The 18,485-nt window shown below is 39.6% G+C and overlaps 1 protein-coding gene across 2 annotated transcripts in view; it reads right to left on the bottom strand.

The window, feature by feature from the left end:
* Nucleotides 1–621: 621 nt before the first annotated feature.
* Nucleotides 622–18,485, bottom strand: part of LOC124169119 (probable 3',5'-cyclic phosphodiesterase pde-5) — a 67,084-nt gene continuing 49,220 nt past the window's right edge. For both annotated transcript variants that reach the window (XM_046547613.1, XM_046547614.1), the window contains 4 exons: nucleotides 16,375–16,541; nucleotides 12,943–13,054; nucleotides 12,111–12,280; nucleotides 622–751 (listed from right to left, as the gene is read on the bottom strand). In XM_046547613.1, the coding sequence (XP_046403569.1) occupies nucleotides 661–751; nucleotides 12,111–12,280; nucleotides 12,943–13,054; nucleotides 16,375–16,541 (540 nt within the window). In that variant the 3' untranslated portion in view covers nucleotides 622–660. The remainder of the gene's footprint in view (nucleotides 752–12,110; nucleotides 12,281–12,942; nucleotides 13,055–16,374; nucleotides 16,542–18,485) is intronic.

The raw sequence follows: 18,485 nt of genomic DNA, 5'->3' as shown, positions 1-18,485 counted from the left end.
TAATGTAACTATTGAATAAATCAGGGACGGCCTTAGCAGGTGCGGGGCTAGGGGCGAACCTTCAGTGCGGGGCCATTCACTTAAAATATTAAACTCTATACCCCTCTATTATTCCTTTTTCATAATATTATTTTTTGTTTAGCACGGACTTAACAATACAGTAATAGTTGAAATTGCGTTTTCAAAACTATCGTATATTTTAATATTTTTTCCACGAACGCGGGGCCCCCCAAAGCGCGGGGCCCGGGGCGGTCGCCCCGGTCGCCCCGCCCTAAGGCCGGCCCTGGAATAATTTGCACAATTTCTTCACACGGAGAGAAATTTTCCTTGAACAAGTTTATTTACTTATTTCTTATGATCCTTGAAAACATCACATTATACTCTTTAGATCAAAGTTAAAAACGAAAAACAATTAATGCATCACAAACATCCATGACCTGGATAGTATTGACGTCACCAACACGTGAAAAAAGAGCGGTACTTACCAACAAGTGCATGAAAATTTAATAGATACTAACTGCATATAGAATATTTTATTATGAACGACTAAAGGGAACAAAGATCCACAGAAAAAGTTAGCGCAACATTTTTACCCCAGGGAAAGAAATAGAAAGAATTATGTTTAATTATTCTATTAATACATTCATTACAATGAATACTTTACAGGCAGTTGTATATTTGTTTGCACTGGCAATCTTTCAGGTAGCTTTCAATTGCTTCGTAATGAGAGTGATCAGCGTCAATCATGGTTCTGGAAGGAAAGAGAGATATTGATTTTCAGAAACAGGATAAGCTTAAAATATCCACTAAGGAAAAAATCCTTAGTTAATTTCATGCACACAAAATTTCCTTGAGGAGCCAAAAATCCTAATGGTACAAAAATTATTTCACACATCTCGGCTCTATTCATCAACTCAATTCGTTTTACATTGGGCTTAGAATATTTCGACGCAGACGAAAACAAAGAAAAACAACCAGACTAAAGCCATATGGCGGTAATATTTCGGCACTCCAACTTTCACGGAACAATATGTTACGTAACCTGCTCGAACAAGTGAAAAATATGCAAGCATTGTAATTCCTTTGTTCCTCTCTGTATTTCCTCTCAGCTCTCATTGGACTATAACTACATTCATGTGTGCAGTGAAGAAAACGGACCGGATCTAAATCTCAGCAAATGCACGGCAAAAAACTTCTTGCATAGGACGAGATATGCTATTACCATCCCCCTATATATATTGTGGATGGAGTTTAAATAATAATATAATATAATTTTATTTCTGTTGGTTACATTATGCAACATAGAAATCGTCAGGTATACATACATACATAAATATATACAAGGCATAAAATAGAGGGTCACATTTTACAACAATCACAGTCATTATCAAAATATTCTGCTAAGGTGTAGTATGCTTTCTTAATTAGGAGCTCCTTTAGACATTTTTTAAAATTGGATATGGATGTAATGGATTTTATGTTCGGTGGTAAGCTATTGTAGATGACCGAAGCTGAGTGAAGTGGACCGTGCTGAGATGAGGACAGAGAATAGGGACAAAATGAACTCGCCAGATGAGGTCGTACATATGGGAGTTACGATAACTTTAAACCTAGCTTGGGGAGCAATTGAAACACATATTTGAGCCCAATAAAGAAGCTTTGGTTACTGTAGTGTGTTATGAGAAAGTTTCCGGGTGAAAAAGTGATTAGAAGAGGCAGTCGCGCAGCAGGGGGAGGGGGGTTGGGGATAAACCACCCCCCCCCAGAGCTGAGAGAAACTTTTAAGTTTAATCCATTTGACTTAATTTGATTAATAATTTTATTTAATAATTGCAATTAATTTACCGTATAAGTGCGTGTAAGAGGCGCACCGTTTTTCCCAAACATTGCAGCCGAAAATGGGGGTGCGCCTCTTACACAAACTTCTTATCTTCCCCCCTCCCCTACCCGGTCGCAAGTCCAAGGGGAACTGTGGGGCCTTGGTTTACAGCGTGAGTCAGTCATCTGAAACCCTGGGTCAAAATCAAGCGGCAGGTAGGGGAGTTTCTCCCTCAGTGACGTATTTTTAAAATGCTCCTGTTTGAATTTCTTGTAAGCATGGCGCCGTCACGTCGGTACCCCAGAGGTGAACATTGAAAAGATCGCGCGGGGTGATTCGCTCCGGAGCGCGCGCTAAATTTACTGCCACGAGTGGGTATCCCGTGGCATTTATACTGCATATAGTAATCGCTTATCAAACGTATAGAAACGCGTAGTTTTGAAGGACATACCTGATTCGTCAACATCTGTCTTGCCGAGCAATTTCCATTACGCTGAGCACCTGATTTTTCAAAAATTATCTTCAGACGCTAATATGAGGATTTTTGCAACTGAAAATTATATTGGTGTCAAAACCTGCGGTTTAAAAAATTCGAACGAGTGTGTTCATTGTTGGACTAGCGCTGAAGGAGAGGTCGAGGGGAAGGAGCGCGCTCCATATTTCAAGCTAAGAGGCTATGAGCGAAGGAGCAGGGAAGAACACGTCCGATCTTGCATGTGACGTCGCACAGTGGTCCGGATTCGGAAAAAGGTGGACAAAAATCATTTTTTCGACTTTCTTCAAACTCGCTTAGACTATACAAGTTATGTAGTAATATGTCTGGGGTATCACCTTTCATGCTTACTTTTTTATAAAAAAAATTGCTAGCTTAGATATATTGCGTCAAAGTAGCACTATTTCTAAGGAAACTTGATTTTTCCGTTTTTTCGAAAATTACGCATTTTAGATTTATTTTTGGCTTTACGCCGCCAATTATATTCGTAAACTAACTTTGCACTATAGTAATATAGACATTTTACTGTCATAAAATATATATTTCAACCTTTTAAAGATGTTGATGATTGCTGTAGAATTATTTGAAGGGGAGTAATTTTTTTCGGAAAAAATCGCATAAATGTTGAGTTATAAAAAAAGTGACGTCGATTTGCGCGGATTCGGCTATTTGTGACAGTAAAATACACTATCATAAAGATATAAGTAAAGAAATCAGCTGCAAATCTGTGCGAGTTTGCGAATGACAACGATTTATATGCCTAGCCGTAGTAGATGTGAACGTCGACACGCTAGCATCAGCGCAGTGTAGGCACATGGTAAATTGTGTCTCCCAATGTTTCATGGGCCAGAATCACAAAAATAAGAATTTTAGCATTTTAAAACATATTTTATACTTTGTAATCATCCAAATTTTATCTGTATGTGGACCAATAGAATAATTTCGGAACAATTTGAATTAGGTTAAGCGCAGTTGGGACGCTGGGAGAGGAGATAAAATATTTTTTCCGATCGCTTCTCAGAACGACTTCAAGCGCGATTTGGTAATAGATTTAAGTAAATACGACAGGCTACATGCACTGCTACCGGGAAAACCCACAACCGTCTCCCTTTCTTTCAATCCGAAGGGGCAAGAGACCCGTTACCCGAACACGTGTCGGACCTCAGGGAAGTGGGAAGGGGTCTTTAGTCGGGACATTTTGCCATCTTTTGTCATCTTGCTATTTTGCCACTTGGCGCACCACCCAACTTGAGTTTATTGCTTTTCTAGGGGCGGTCTGACCTGTAAGTGAAGCTGCACGTGTTAATAGATGAGGTCTTTACCCTCCACCCGCTTCCTTTTGGACAGGTTTTATTGCAGGTCCGCCGCTAGTATGCATTTTCGCACAAAATCCAAACATTTCACATTTTCTTTAAGGGGTCCAACCTTACCCCAACCAGTTATCCTGGGGAATACCCACATTTCCATGGGTAAAGATTACTCCTCTTTTTAACCTCATCCAAATTTCGGTCGAAACATTTTGGTACCCTTCAGTTTCAACTTTTCTGTCGATGTGAACACACCCATCACTAATTGCGAAGTCCTATTTTGGCTACAGTTTTTGTGATTTACAGTGATCTCGCAAAGAAGTTATAGTGTTGTGATAACTAAAAAAATTGTGATTAAGTTATTTATTAGTTCCTGACAACCACATAAATAAGGATTATTGAGCAGGTATACTATGTTTAATTTATTTTCGTTTCTTGTTTTCGTTTTTTTTAATTGGTCTGAGACGAGGCAGCGCTCTAATTTTCCATATTTTCCCTTCTATTTGATGTTTAACCTTTTTAGAAAGAAGACTGTTGTGTAGCTTTTTGTAAACCTGTGTTTTATATTGTTGACTGTCAACAATGTCATGGGCATTTACGCGGCGAAAACTGCACGAAAAAATGCTGGAGAAAAAAGAAAAACCATGGATGCTCGAAAAAGGAATTTGAATGCATATCTGGAGAGTTGTTTCAGATTACACGGAGATGAGGAGGCAAAACTCGAGCTTAATAATTTTTTAAACATGAAATTTTTTTATTCCTACGAGAGAAGATGGCGAGCTAGTTCGCAATCAAAATCTTAAAGATCTTCCGGGGCCGGAGCCTTAAAGACCTTCCGCAGGAGGTTCGTGATCTCTTGGTCCTGCAAGAATCTCAAAATTCTTCGAGCGAATGCGAAGAGGAGGAGGGGTGGGATTCAGAAGAATCTGATGCTGAATAATACATAATTGTAAATTTCTGAGGAATTATCCATGCTTTTATGAGAATAAAAGAGTTACTTAAATGCTATTTTGATACTTATTTAATAATTACTTTTAGTCCATACAGAAGAATCTCACGAAATCTGGAAATCGCACCTTTTTAACGTAAGTCAATGCACCCAACAACCCTACTTGTAGCCGTTTTTTTTTGTTTATTGAGTACTTTGAAAGATCATTAACTCATTCTATACAACTAATTATCATTTATTTTCATATTTTATAATGATTACCGTTTATCTATGCAGCCAGCGTTACAATTAGCCCGTTAATAAGTTAAAGTTCCACGATATCGCATGAAATAATAGTTTTTTCGTAAAAATAACTGCAGAAATGAAAATAGCTCGCCAAAAAACATATAGAGAGCAATTTTTAAAGACATCCAACCAAAATCTGATTTTTGTCCAACTTTTTCGCGATCCGGACCACTGTGCGTCGTTGCCTTTAAAGTGAAGAGGCGAAGGCACAGCAATGTGATATACGCAGTTTGCGTTGCCTGAAGTTTCCAGTCCGTCTCGTCTTGTTTGAATGCGCTTATGCTACGCTTGTTTCTTCCGAAATTGTGCTGTTTGGACTATGTTGAATATTAGTAGCCTTGTTTTAGCTATAAATCTTTGTGTCAATCAATTAGAGCTCAAAAAACTTAAATGCTGTCAGATATACGTCGCGTTAGGTCTAATTCTTTTTAGAACCTCGTGCGTGTCATACAATTGCTGAAAGATATCGAGATATCTTCGAGCTCAGAAGGTGACTCACCTAGCATTTGACCTCCAGAAACTCGGAGAATTGAACCTGGTAGACCGAAAAAGGTCAGTTGGTGAGATGGGGTAGGGATGAAACGCGTTTCCATTTATCCCCTGTAACTTGATAATTTCCTATTTTCCTATGGAGTCCCGGAAAGGAAAAAACGGCCCCTTGCACACACACCGAATTTGGACGGCCGGTAAAATATCGGCCGATATTTTACCGGCGAAGCGATGCTTGCACACACGCAGGATTTTTACCGGTCAAACGATAAGTTGCTATGTTTTTGAGCCGGCGACGGCGATCCACAGTGACAATGGCCGGCAGCTAACCGGCATTTAGCCTGTGCCGGCGCGTGTTCGGTACGTGTGCAAGCTCCAATGCTCTCCCATTGTTCACTATTGGAATGTGGACGGCCGATATTTTACCGGCCGTCCAAAATCGGTGTGTGTGCAAGGGGCCTTAAATCTACGACGTGGTTATTATCCTAAGGCGCTGAGATTGCCCCGATTGTTGTCCTATCTCTTGGGAAGGTTCATGCTATGTGCCTGTCGTGTTTTGCCTTAAAATTTTCCACGGCAGCAATTCTATTGCAATACTCCTGCGAGAGCTTTTAAACAAAATTGTTCGTGAGTAGGACAAGCAACGTAGAGCGATGACGTAGGCGAAGAGAGGATCGGAACTCTTTCTGCTCCCTCTTATGCCGCTATTACCGCCGCAGTTATCAAAATTTCTTCTTTCAAATAGTACTGAAAGAGGAAATTTCGATAACTGTCGAAATTCCAGGCATACGTCTGCAACACCGCACGATAGGATAAAAAAAATACCGTAAATTTTTTTTTCTTTATAGCTTCCTTCCTCAAAATAGGGGTGCGCCTCTTACACGTGTGCGCCTCTTACACAAGCTTATACGGTACTTACAGAAGGGTGTAAGGATTAATAAAATATCCCTCAGAAAGCCGTAAAACTCAACATTTTGAACCATTAATCTTAAAAAACATTTCTGGGGGAGGGGTTCCGAACCTCCCGCTTACCCTGGTGGGTATACCACACCCACCAGGTGAAGTTGCGTCTAAACCCCCCCCAGCCCTAATTCCTACTTCCCCCCTTGAGAAGAGGTGTTACTCCGCGCTAATCAGGTCGCACCTCGAATACGACGTAAGGAATTGATACACGGCGTAGAAATATTTAATCCGTAATGTTTTACGCAAATTTCCGAAGGCCTCCGATTGCCTCAGAGACCGAATGTCGGCGAACTGAGGCGACCAGTCGCGTCACCACCGAACATTCCTTAGGCAGAATAGCATTCGCCCGAGGGAAAACCCCTTCGCAGGCCCTTATACCCGTTGCCACCAACATGCTTCTTTCCGAAAGAAGTTTGTGCAATATTTCGAAGCATACCTCGCGAATGGCGGTGTATTATACATTAATTGCCATTAAAAAAATTCCATGAACCGGGAATTCAACAGTTACGGACATTTTTTTCCGGGCCAGGGTATGCCACCTGCTTAAGCAGGTTTTTCTCAGGACACGAACTCAGACGGCTGAAGGACCTGAACGGGAGAGAGTTCGGGTATCACGTTCGCTTGCAGGCTCCCACGCCTATGGAGTGTTTCTCCGACCATACACTAATATCCCTCACATTTTCGTGAATAGGGTAGTTTCCTTCACCAAAGAAAACGAAATGCATTGATTGCGATTCGTTACCCAACATTCGTGTACTCATAATATACAAATTATTTGGTTTTAGAAATACCGGTTTAGACGAATGTTAATGGTCAATTTTAACCTCGTTTGAAAAAGGCCAGATTGGCGCCCATACGATGCCAATCTACGTGACGTCACAGGGACCTAGATGATATACGAGTAGTCCGGTATTTTACATCGTCTGAGATTACCAATGCAGGTATGTGGCACAGAGCTCAGGGAAACATCTCTTTATAATCAATTATTAAAATTGCCTATCGTCGGAAAGTTTCCTTCGTTTGATCGGGTATTAATAATAATCCTTATCTAAGCCAAGCACTACCTGCTAGCAGCCTGCATCGTAGTGGCGCTCATGGCCTCGCACCAAGGTTCCAGCTGCTGCCTCACGCGGCAGCAGCCGAAACCAGAATGACGTCACACCGGATTTTCCCAGCATTCATACTTAGCCGTCGCGTTTTCGCACGCTTAAAATTTTTCACTTTTCATTTCATCGCGAAAAATAGATATCGTCATTTAAAAATCTTAAAGCGTGAAAAACGAACTCCAGGAGTAATGATCTTTCTATTTAGGCAAGTTAAAAAAATAGGAAACCCCCCTATTCCAGTCCGAACTTTTATTTGCATGTCTTCCCTCACCGGTATGGACCCTATTCGAGGGCAGATCCAGGAATTTTTTTTCTGGAGAGGAGCACTAGGGTCTGACAGGCAACCGGTCTCCTCGTATTTGAGATTAAACACAATATGTAACAATTACTCTGCGAAATATATTCTTAAATTTAATATAAAAGTTATTGATATGTATAATTTTATAACTTTTACATTAGAATATAATTTTTTTAAGATTTATATTAAAAATCTCGTCTACCTTATGAGCCTCTGATGGGGGGCACGTGCCTCCGTGTCCCCCCTAAATCCGACTATGACCGATCGAATTTATGAATCAAGAAAAAATTTAAGCTTCGTGAATTGCCAAAAATTGAGTTTATTTTCTATAATTTCTCAACATAGAAATTTCCCCTTAATAATGCAATGCGATGAGGCTACCCTCTCAGGAATTCTGGAAAACCCAGAAAATCCCATCAATTAGAGGCTACAAAAGAACCAGGAAATTAACCTCAATAATCGGGAAAAGTTCTGTGAGTACAAGCAGAAACCTTTGAAAACTTAAAAAAGAATTTATTGTGAATGAATTCTGGTATTTACTGACATTTCCTGGAGAATAAAGCCTAGCTAATTGAAATCTGATTAAATTTACAAATACCCAGAAAATATTGAGTGCTTTGCACTCTGGTAAAGGCCCTGAAATTACACTACCTCCTATACACACTGCTGAATAAACTGGAAAAATACTGCCTGCAGCGCGCACTGTTCTTCACACAGATATTATAGTGCCAATTATGCACTTTGAAATAATCATGTTGCTGCACGAAAAATCCACAGAGAAATAATCATTTGCCTTGGCCAAGATTCGAACCCGGATCCCTTGATTTCCGGCCGAGTGCTTTAGCCAGTTAAGCTACCCAGGTATCATTCTCTCCTGTGGAAATTTGTGGACTATACCGGCATATTGCCGTTATTTGCCCTACCCATTCCAATCAACTACTAACCTTGAGCCACCTGGTCTAAATCGTCAGTACTCACCCTTAAATGTTGGATTTAACTCTAATTTGTTCTTTAAATGCCCCAACAGGTACACCAGGTACCAAGTGGAACTTACTCCCTATGCCCATAAAGGCATGTAAGGCGTTTAAAAATTAATCGGTTAACTGAGTTAACTAATTAATCCTCATATTTAATGGCCCTAATAAAATTTCAACTGGAATTACATTCAGAACTTAAATCGAGCTAAATTTATTGAGAAAATAGGGAAAAACCAAATAATTTTAATTCAAAAAAACAATGACTACATAGCATGATGCCACAATAGAACTTCCTAAGGGAGCAACCCTTAAGTCCCTCCAAATTGTGCCACATATATTTGGAAGTATGTAATAGGAGTATTCATGATCTATACAAATATTGATTAAGATCATGGGATGCATTCAGCCCACAGAGTAGCTCTGGCTTAGACTAGTGCATTCCAGCAGCAAAAGTGCACTCAGTGAGAGCAGTTGGCGATTTTCCTGCATGGAAGAATTCCTCCTAAGATAGTTTCCTTTAGAGTAAGAGTATGTGTGTACGGCTCCGTAATAGGGTAGTTTCCTTCATCAAAGAAAACGAAATGCATTGATTGCGATTCGTTACCCACCATTAGTGTATTCATAATATACAAATTATTTGGTTTTAGAAATACTGGTTTAGACGAATGGCAATGGACAATTTTATCCTCATTTGAAAAAGGCCAGATTGGCGCCCATACGATGCCACTCCACGTGACGTCACAGGGACCTAGTTTCTATACGAGTAGATAGGAGTTTTACATCGTCTGAGATTACCAATGCATGCATGAGGCGCAGAGCTTGAGGAAACATGTCTTTATAATAACTTATTAAAACTGGCTAAGGTCGGAAAGTTTTCTTCGTTTGATAAGGTAATAGTTTTCTTCATTTGATAGTTTGATAATCCTTATTTAAGCCAAGCGCTACCAGCTAGCATGGTACTCTGCTACCTGCTATCATCCTGCGTCATATCAGCGCTCAAAGCCTTGCCCCAAGGTCACCTCACTTGCGGCAGCAGGAACCAGAACGACGTCACACGGGGTTTACCCAGCATTCATACTTAGCCATCGCATTTTCACGCGCTTGAAAATTTTCACTTTTCATTTATTCGCGAAAAATAGATATCGTCATTTATAAGCATGAAATACGTACTCCAGGAGTAATAATCTTTCGATTTAGGTAATAAAAAAATAATATGAAACCACCCTATTACAGAGTGATTAAATACAGCGGGTCACCAAAACAAATTTCCCACTCCTACCGTAGAAAATGAGCAACACATTCAGCAGAATGAGACCGCTCCCTCATAGTATTGTGAAAACTTTACTTGAGCAGCTCTAGAGCTGATCCATTGGCTGTATACACCAACAGAAGAAAAGGAAATAAAAGTAAACATTGACCAAGATGTCACCAAGTCATCTTCAAAAATAAGTTAAAAACAGGCTAAACAAAAAATTTAAAAGCCAAAATGTGGAATCATTAACTTCAACACCATGGTAAATTGTCATTGTTGAGAAGATTTGGCCCCACATGACGTACCATAATGAAGGTGTAACTAGTTGAGATACCCCAATTGTGTTGGCAAGAAGTACTGATAGGACTAGTCCTGTTACCCAACGATACAGGAAATGGGCCAAAGAGAGGCATTGTATGACAAGTCAGTGGTGCAGCGGGGGGGGGGGGGGGTTTTGGGGGATAAAACCCCTCCCAGAGCTCACAGAAACTTTAAAGTTAAATCTATTTTACTTAATTGGATTAATATTGCTTATATAATAGTGTGAGGATTAATAAAATATCCCTCAGAAGGCCGTAAAAATCATCATTTTGAACCATTTATCTTAATTTTTTTCCCGCGGAAGGCCTCCGCACCTCCCGCTTACCCTGGCGGGTATGCAATACCCCAAGCACCCCAGTATTAGTTGCGCCTGTAACCCCCCCTAGCCTTAATTCCTAGCTGCGCCCCTGTGACAAGCAACCCAGTAAACACAATGTGTTGCGGAAACGTTGCAAAAGGGTTGCGCGAGGTTGCAGGAGTTGCAGGATGCAGCTAGGCATTTGACAACATTTCTGCAATGCCCTCATTACGTAGCTGGTACACTCGTTTGGTCTGAAAAATTGTATAACTTAATATTTTGGCCAGAGGATATACATATTTAAATCTGATTCATCCTATTCATAAGACACTTACTGTATGTGAGAGTGGAATTTTCACTAGGATGCAGAAAGGTTGTGACATGTTGCTGGCTGCTTAGCAGTATTATTTGGACATAGTTTTCCCCAAACATGTTTTAAATATGGGGTTTATTAAGCATATTTTAAGCTTCTGAAGCCAATTGGCTCATAAAAGAATTTTTTTTCACCCTCTGGGAGACTTTTCTCAGGGAATACAAAGACCCGCATGAGAAAAAGCAGTTTAGCACCATGCTAACCTGTTCCTGCATTTTTCCTGAGTTAATAGTCATTGAATGGGAAGGTACTTATTTGGGGAATAATAATTATCACCATCCTGTAACTTAAATCCAAATCTTTTCAGATGCTTTTTGTTTAAAACCAACCTTGGCATCTTACAGCCAAAAAGATGTGAAGGAGAAGGTAATAGATTGGCTGAAATATGCCAATTCAGGGCACCAAAGAAATGAGAAGTAGGGTTAGAAATCTGTTTTGTCATGAATGATTTTTTTTTCTTTAGTGGCATATTGTGAGTATTATTTTAAAAGGTTGCATAAATGAAGCTAGTACGTTGCAGGAGTTGCATAAATGTTGCAAGTGCATTGCAGGAGTTGCATAAGAGTTGCATAAGTGTTGCATAAGCGTTGCAAATATTTTTCACAAGAGGTTGCAGTTACATTGCCATTACATTGTAAAAACATGGTAGAGAGGACTTTTGCCTGGTTTTGCAACGTTGCCATTACGTTGCAGCAACTCCATGTCGGTTGCAGCGCAATGTTTCTGCAACATTTTCACAACATTTGTGGTTTACAGGGAAGCTTCCATGTTGCAAAAAGGAAACTTATATAGATAGTAAACTGTTGAGATATATCGTAAGTGATGTGATGATTTGGAAAGATTGTCAATTTCAATAGGCTGACAAGCAATGAAGTATGTACTAAATAACATTAAGGAGGAACTTAAGGCAAATTCACAATCTAACCAATTCACACCTAATGATTCACTCCCTAAGATTTCCTAAACATACAATCAGGGGAGGATCCACAAATTCTTTCTGGGGGGTGGGGAGGACAAGGATACCTCGTAGTACAAAATTAAAGCAATGATAATAGGACCGTATAAAAAATCTCGCATATTTTTTCAGGGACTGGGGGGGGGGCACGTGCCCCCGTAGAACCGCCTATACAGAGAATTAACCAAACTTGTTCAACTTACTATATCTTAAAACAATACTCACTCTATTCCAGTCATCAAAGGCTTTATACCACTAAGAACCATATTTGTAACTTCAAAGATTGGCTTCACTACTTTAGTAAGGTAAAACTGCTGCTGTTGGTGTATCTTGCTGCTGAAATCTTTATTCATTTTCTCAACTGGGCAAAGGCCTTTCCCCTTTTCTATATCACCCTATTTAATTAGAAAATGATTACATATAAAGGTCAAAGAATGAAAAATCAAAGTCTTATCACATACATCTTTAAGGTAACTTCAATGAGAAATCACAAAAATTCTAAGATGATACTGGTAGATAAAACAAATAACATAAATTCTAGTTACTTTTGCAAAATTGATGACTGATGGTTTTACTAATAAAACTTAGGAAGTAGGTATGTCTCATTGCTTTCCATCAACGGCTATTTTGGATAGGGAAGGGTAGAGCTCTCAGCAGACTTAGCCACACACATGTGAATTTGAAATATTCAGGTTAGGATGCCAAGGTTCTTACCTTGGATCACATTATGCCACAAGGACTTTTTTTACTTATTCAAATGCAATTTAAATATTCCTTCAAACTTAATCCTTATTTTAACTATTCAAAATGCTCTTCATAGAGCCATCATTGATGTGAGGTCTTCAAAAATTTGCATCATCCACAAAAATCCAAGGTTAGACACACATCTCCAAATATAAATTTTTTGAACTAATCCATAAAGCAGACTTGACTTAACAGGTGATTCATTTTATCTGGCCCAGACGAGGCCACAATCTGGCCCTCTCTTCCTCTGAGCTAGGGCAGATTCACACACGCTTAGATGTAAAAAGTATGCACCATTCATTTTTTCTCTTACTATTTCGTAAAATTCTCTGTATACTCTCCTGGTAAACATCATAGCAACATCAATGGGTTTAGCCACTCCCGATAAATCTGCAGTACTGATCATCAATGCCAAAACTAGAGACCTAAAACAAAATAATTTCACATTAATTAAAATTATAGAAATCTTTATCATAAATTTGGATCCAATAAAATTCACTAACTCTTGATTAACTTTGTGGTATTCCATTGTAAGTTTTCCTGGATGTCACACAATTACTTATACCTCTTCTTTTTTTACAGAGCGCAACCTGGGTTCCAATGAATTATCATCATCTTCAGGTGCAAATTATGATTATAATTAAATCATAATTTGTGCCTGAAGATGATGGTAATTCATTGGAACCTGGGTCGCGCTCTGTAAAAAAGAAGTGGTATAAGTAATTGTGTGATATCCAAGGAAACTTTGGATCCAATAATTGAGGGCCAATGAAGAGCTGGCATTTAACTCTTAGACTGGGGGAACGTTTTTAAGCGTTTGACCATTGCTCGACTACCTGCGGCAGTTTCCCAAGATTTTTAATACTACCCGGGTAGAGCCCAAGCGCACTTTCCACCACTGTAACAATCGCTAATGCTGCTTCACTCTCCCTGGCCATCCATCACCCCAGGGGGTGCCTATCGTACTGCCCAGTTCATAGTGATCAGTGATGGCTCGTGAGTCAAACGCTCGGGGGGGCACACTTCACCGCGGGGTCACATTTTTTTAAATATTTTGTGTATTTAAGAAGCTTATAAGGCTATCTAGGTATTAAATTTGTTTAATTTAAAATAATATAATTTCAATATTTATAATAATAAAATTTAAAACAAAACAAGGTACATATTCTGCAACACTGAAACATCAAGTTGACGCCAGATTATAATGCCGCCAGCTGTAATGTCATATCACTACCCCTATGAAAAAATTGTATAAACCTGTTTCAAATTTTTATACATTCTTATATATTGCCATGGCAATGTATAAGATTGTATAAAATTTTGAAACAGGTTTATACAATTTTTTCATAGGGGTAGATACGTCGCTCTGCGCATGTTCGGGCGGCATCCCAAGACTTCCATAAGGCACAAGCTTAGATGCGTCATAGCACCAGCAGCCCCCACCATTACCACTCTTCATGTAACTGCATGGTGATGGGTTGGGACGTTCTGGCCCGTGCCCCGCGGCTACAAATGCAAACTTCTCGCACTATTTATACCCGTTTTTCCTACATTTTTTAATGCATGCGATTGAAAAAAAACACTTTGGTTAATTAGATGTATAATTATAATTGAATGGATATTTATTTTTTTTTCCTTTTACAAATCTTTGGGAGGGGAGGCGTCCAAGAGTCCTTATGGGCAAGCCGCCACTGATAGTGATTCCTTCCCACTCCACGCTGTTAATATGCCTATGCAGTGGCACAGTGAGGGGGGGGGGGGGTTTGGGGGATAGTTTTTGATTTTTCATATTTGTGTTATAGTAATACATGAATTATTCTTGACTATTTTTTAAGTTTTTATTCAGCTACGTCACATAAATATCATTAAAAGGGTAGTGTAAAGCAGTGGTGCAGCGAGGGGGCGTTTTGGGGGATAAAACCCCTCCAAGAGCTGCGAGAAACTTTTAAGTTTAATCCACTTTACTTAATTTGATTGATATTACTAATAGAATAGTGTAAGGATTAATAAAATATCCCTCAGAAAACCGTAAAATTCACCATTTTGAACCATTTATCTTAAAATTCCGCAATTTATTAATTTTGCACATACCGCTTATCCTGGTGGGTATTCCATACCCCCACACACCCCGGTATTAGTTGCACCTAAACTCCCCCCAGCCTTAATTATTAGCTGCACCTCTGTGCCTACAAAAAGTGCCCAAGTGTAGGCTCATCTGTTGGTAAGAAAAAAAGAAGGGTTCCCCCACATTATAAGGGTTCACTCCTTGCAAGACACTCGGCCAGGCTAGAGAGAAAATATACAGTGGCGGCCTGCCCATGAGGACTCATGGATGCCGCCCCTCCCAAAGATTTGAAAAAGGAAAAAAATTAAATATCCATTCAATTGTAATTATACATTTAATTAACCAAAGTCTTTTTTCAATCGCATGCATCGAAAATTTAGGAAAAAACATGCAAAAATAGCGAGAGAAGTTCGCATTTGTAGCCGCGGGGCGCTGGCCGGAACGTCCCAATCTATCACCATGCAGTTATATGGAGAGTGGAGGTGGTGGGGGCTGCTGGTGCTATGACGTGTCTAAGCCTGTGCCTTATGGAAGTCTTGGGATGCCGCCCGAGCATGCGCAGAGCGACGTATCTAGTGAGATGATATCGACGTGCCGCCCGGCAGCCGTATATTCTTGGTGTTGCAGTGTTTTAGAATACCTTGATTTAGTGACCAGTTGAATTATTATGTGTAAATTGTTTTAATTTAAATAGGCCTAGTTGTAGATGAGTTAATCAAGTTAGTGATTGTTAGTGTTTTAGTGTTAGTGATTGCTTTGTGTATCAGTGAATCATAACGGTCTCTAGATTGCCTTAAAAACTCAACAAAATACACAAAAAATTAACAAATTTTGACCCCTCGGTGGAGTGTGCCCCTCCTAGCATTTGACTCACGAGCCGCCACTGAATACATATATTTCTTGGTTCTCTCCCATACACGCTACTAGATAAAATCAGGTACTCCCACAGCCAAAAGGTCAACTAAACTTCTTCCGACAAGTATCAAACTGTGATGAACATGGAATGGATGTGTTAATTATAAAAACTTCCAAAATGTACCTGTCGTATTTTATTCAGGCAATACCAATTTCCTTGTACAGTCATGGAAAAAATTAAATCAGATGTAATTATAAAAATTAATTTGATAAAATAAAAATTAAATCTGAATGCAGCCAGCTCAGGAACTACAAGGGCTGTTCGGAAAGTAACCTCCGTTTGTTCACCATGTAAAGGGGGTAGTGCTGCCATTGCTGCGTAGGTGCACGCAGCAGGTCAGTTGGCTAACAGTCGTAGTGGAGCAAATGTTGTTTGAGTGCTAGTTGTTTTTTGGTAGCAAAATGTGTGCTGCAATAGAAAATCTTGCCAAGTGTGACGCGCACGCTGTTATTCGATTGTTAAAACAATATTTGCCAGCAGCAATTCATTGGGAACTTTGTGCTGTGTATGGGCCACAGATTACATAATTATTTTTCTTTTCCCTCTAAACTGCCGTAACTCATGCATGCATCAACGAAGGGTTGATTATTTTACTAACATGCTTGATCATATTCTTTGTATTACAATAATTTATAAAGAATTAATCACTCAACAATTAATTTTGTGCTAAAATTTCTTCAGCTGCCTCCTCTTTCTTCATGCTTGATTTGGACAAAAGTAACGTTGTGCAGTGAAGCAATATACAAATTAATCCTTCTACTCACCTATGCAATGGCAGCTCTGGATCAAACTCATGGCTCACCAGTAGTTTTTTCATGGTTAATGCCTTTTCAAATGCAACAGTTAAATTAATGCCCGAGGAGCAATGTGTGATCAAATCCATTAGGCGCTGATAATCCTCACTCGGGACATTATCGAAGAGATCAGTGACCTATAATAAACATAACAGACTCTAAAATTCATCTCCCATCATGAGGCCTAAATTTTTGGGATGCATTAGAAGGAATTTGTTTTTGAATAATAATACTGACATATTTTTGAATAATAATACAGACACATTTTTGAATAATAACATTGACAGTTTTGGCATAGTTGAACAAAATGTGAATGTTCTAAGAACCAATCAAAGATTTGGTGAGGGGAAGATTAAGAGGGGGGGAACGCAGGGGTCATGACCCCCAAATTTTATCAAACATATTTAATTTTACTTAGTGTAAAGTTTTTGCGTCCTTGTAAAGGAGTAATGGAAATGTATACACAAGTGTATGGTTTCAAGTCCCAAACATTGGAGAAGTTAGAGCTGTATTTACTGTAGAGCGTAGCACTACAAAAAAAAAACTACCCTACTTTTGCCGGCTTCAGGGGTGGTGAAGTAAAGTCCTCAGCGGCCAAACCGAAGGTCGCAGGTTCAAGTCCCACCTAGATAGGTTGACCCTACCCAGAGCATGGTTGTGTGCAGGGGCGGATCCAGGATTTCTTTCTGGGGGGGGGGCACAAGGATATCTCATAATACAAAACGAACACAATGATAATTGGACCATATTAAAAATCTCGCATATTCTTGAGGGTCTGAGGGGGGCACGTGCCCCCCCCTGGATCCGCCTATGGTTGTGTGTGATACCCATTGTTACACGTTATTTTCCCTGTTTTAAAAGGCCTTCAATAAGCTGTTTTTGGGATGATGAAGATAAATAAATAAATAAAACACTTGGGGGTATTCCATACTCCCTGCACCCAGGTAGTGACGCCACCCGAATTGCTGCTGCAAATGATGATGAATTTGCCTCTGGTTGAGGCCAGCAGGAAGGGATTTGCATAGTCCATCTTTTGACTGACCCTGAAATTTTTGGGTTCAACAGTTTCTAAGGAAATTCAAATTTCTGACAACGACTTTCAATGAAGGCATCAATATTTTATGAAATGTTTCAGCATGGGTCAGTCCAGTAATTCAGCTCTCACAAAGAGATTTTGAGGAGTGCTCTCAAATATTTCATTCATACTTTATACATGTTTTTCCCTAAATGTGAAACTAAACTGCCACATATTTCATGTTCCCTTGTGGCGTAAGAGCAGAGTTATTGCAATTTGAAAACAATGGTAAGAAACCCATAGAGCACATTTTAACCCAGATGGAATAGTTGTGGGGTCACCTTGATTATTTTTTAAAGTATACCGGGACTAGCCACGGTGATAACTTTTACGGGAGTCACCCGCAATGCACAATCGTGCGAAAGATCCACAGAGAAAAAATCATTCGCCTTGACTGGGATTCGAACCCAGATCCCCCGATTTCCGGTCGAGTGCTTTAGCCAGTTAAGTTACCGAGGCGTCATTCTTCCCTGTGGATATTTCCGGACACTACCGGACAAGATGTTGCTGGACTGCTTGTGGCATATGCCTTGATTATGGTTGCCTCCTGTCTTACTCCCACTGAGTTCAAAACAATGGAATGGTCACCATACACAATTCACTTAAGAGGAGAGTAAATTATGGGAGCCAAACCTGTCATAAGCGATCCAAGTAATTTATCATCCAAATCACAGTCTGAATCTGAATTATAGGAGTGGGGAAAAAATTTCAAAGCAGTGCCATTTCCCATTTATTTTAATAGAACACAATTCTAGAAGTCCTTCTTAAGATGGCCTAATGCACTATTTCTTGGCTTTGCAGAGAAAGGGGGTATCACCATTCCATTCTTTGGATTTCAGCGTTTGGACCCCATTGCCAATGCCATTAATTTTCAAATTGCTATAAATCTGCTAAACAAGGGCACTATAGATCCCACACAGTTAAATTTTATATTTAGAACAATAAACCAAAAAAGTATGAATGAAATCGCAGTAGGGTACATTTCTGGGTTCCGTCCGTGCTGTCA

Source organism: Ischnura elegans, chromosome 12, assembly GCF_921293095.1.
Source record: "Ischnura elegans chromosome 12, ioIscEleg1.1, whole genome shotgun sequence".
In the NCBI taxonomy this organism is placed as follows: domain Eukaryota; kingdom Metazoa; phylum Arthropoda; class Insecta; order Odonata; family Coenagrionidae; genus Ischnura; species Ischnura elegans.
The sequence above is the reverse complement of the archived record's forward strand: the minus strand, read 5'-3'. Positions and strand labels throughout refer to the sequence as shown.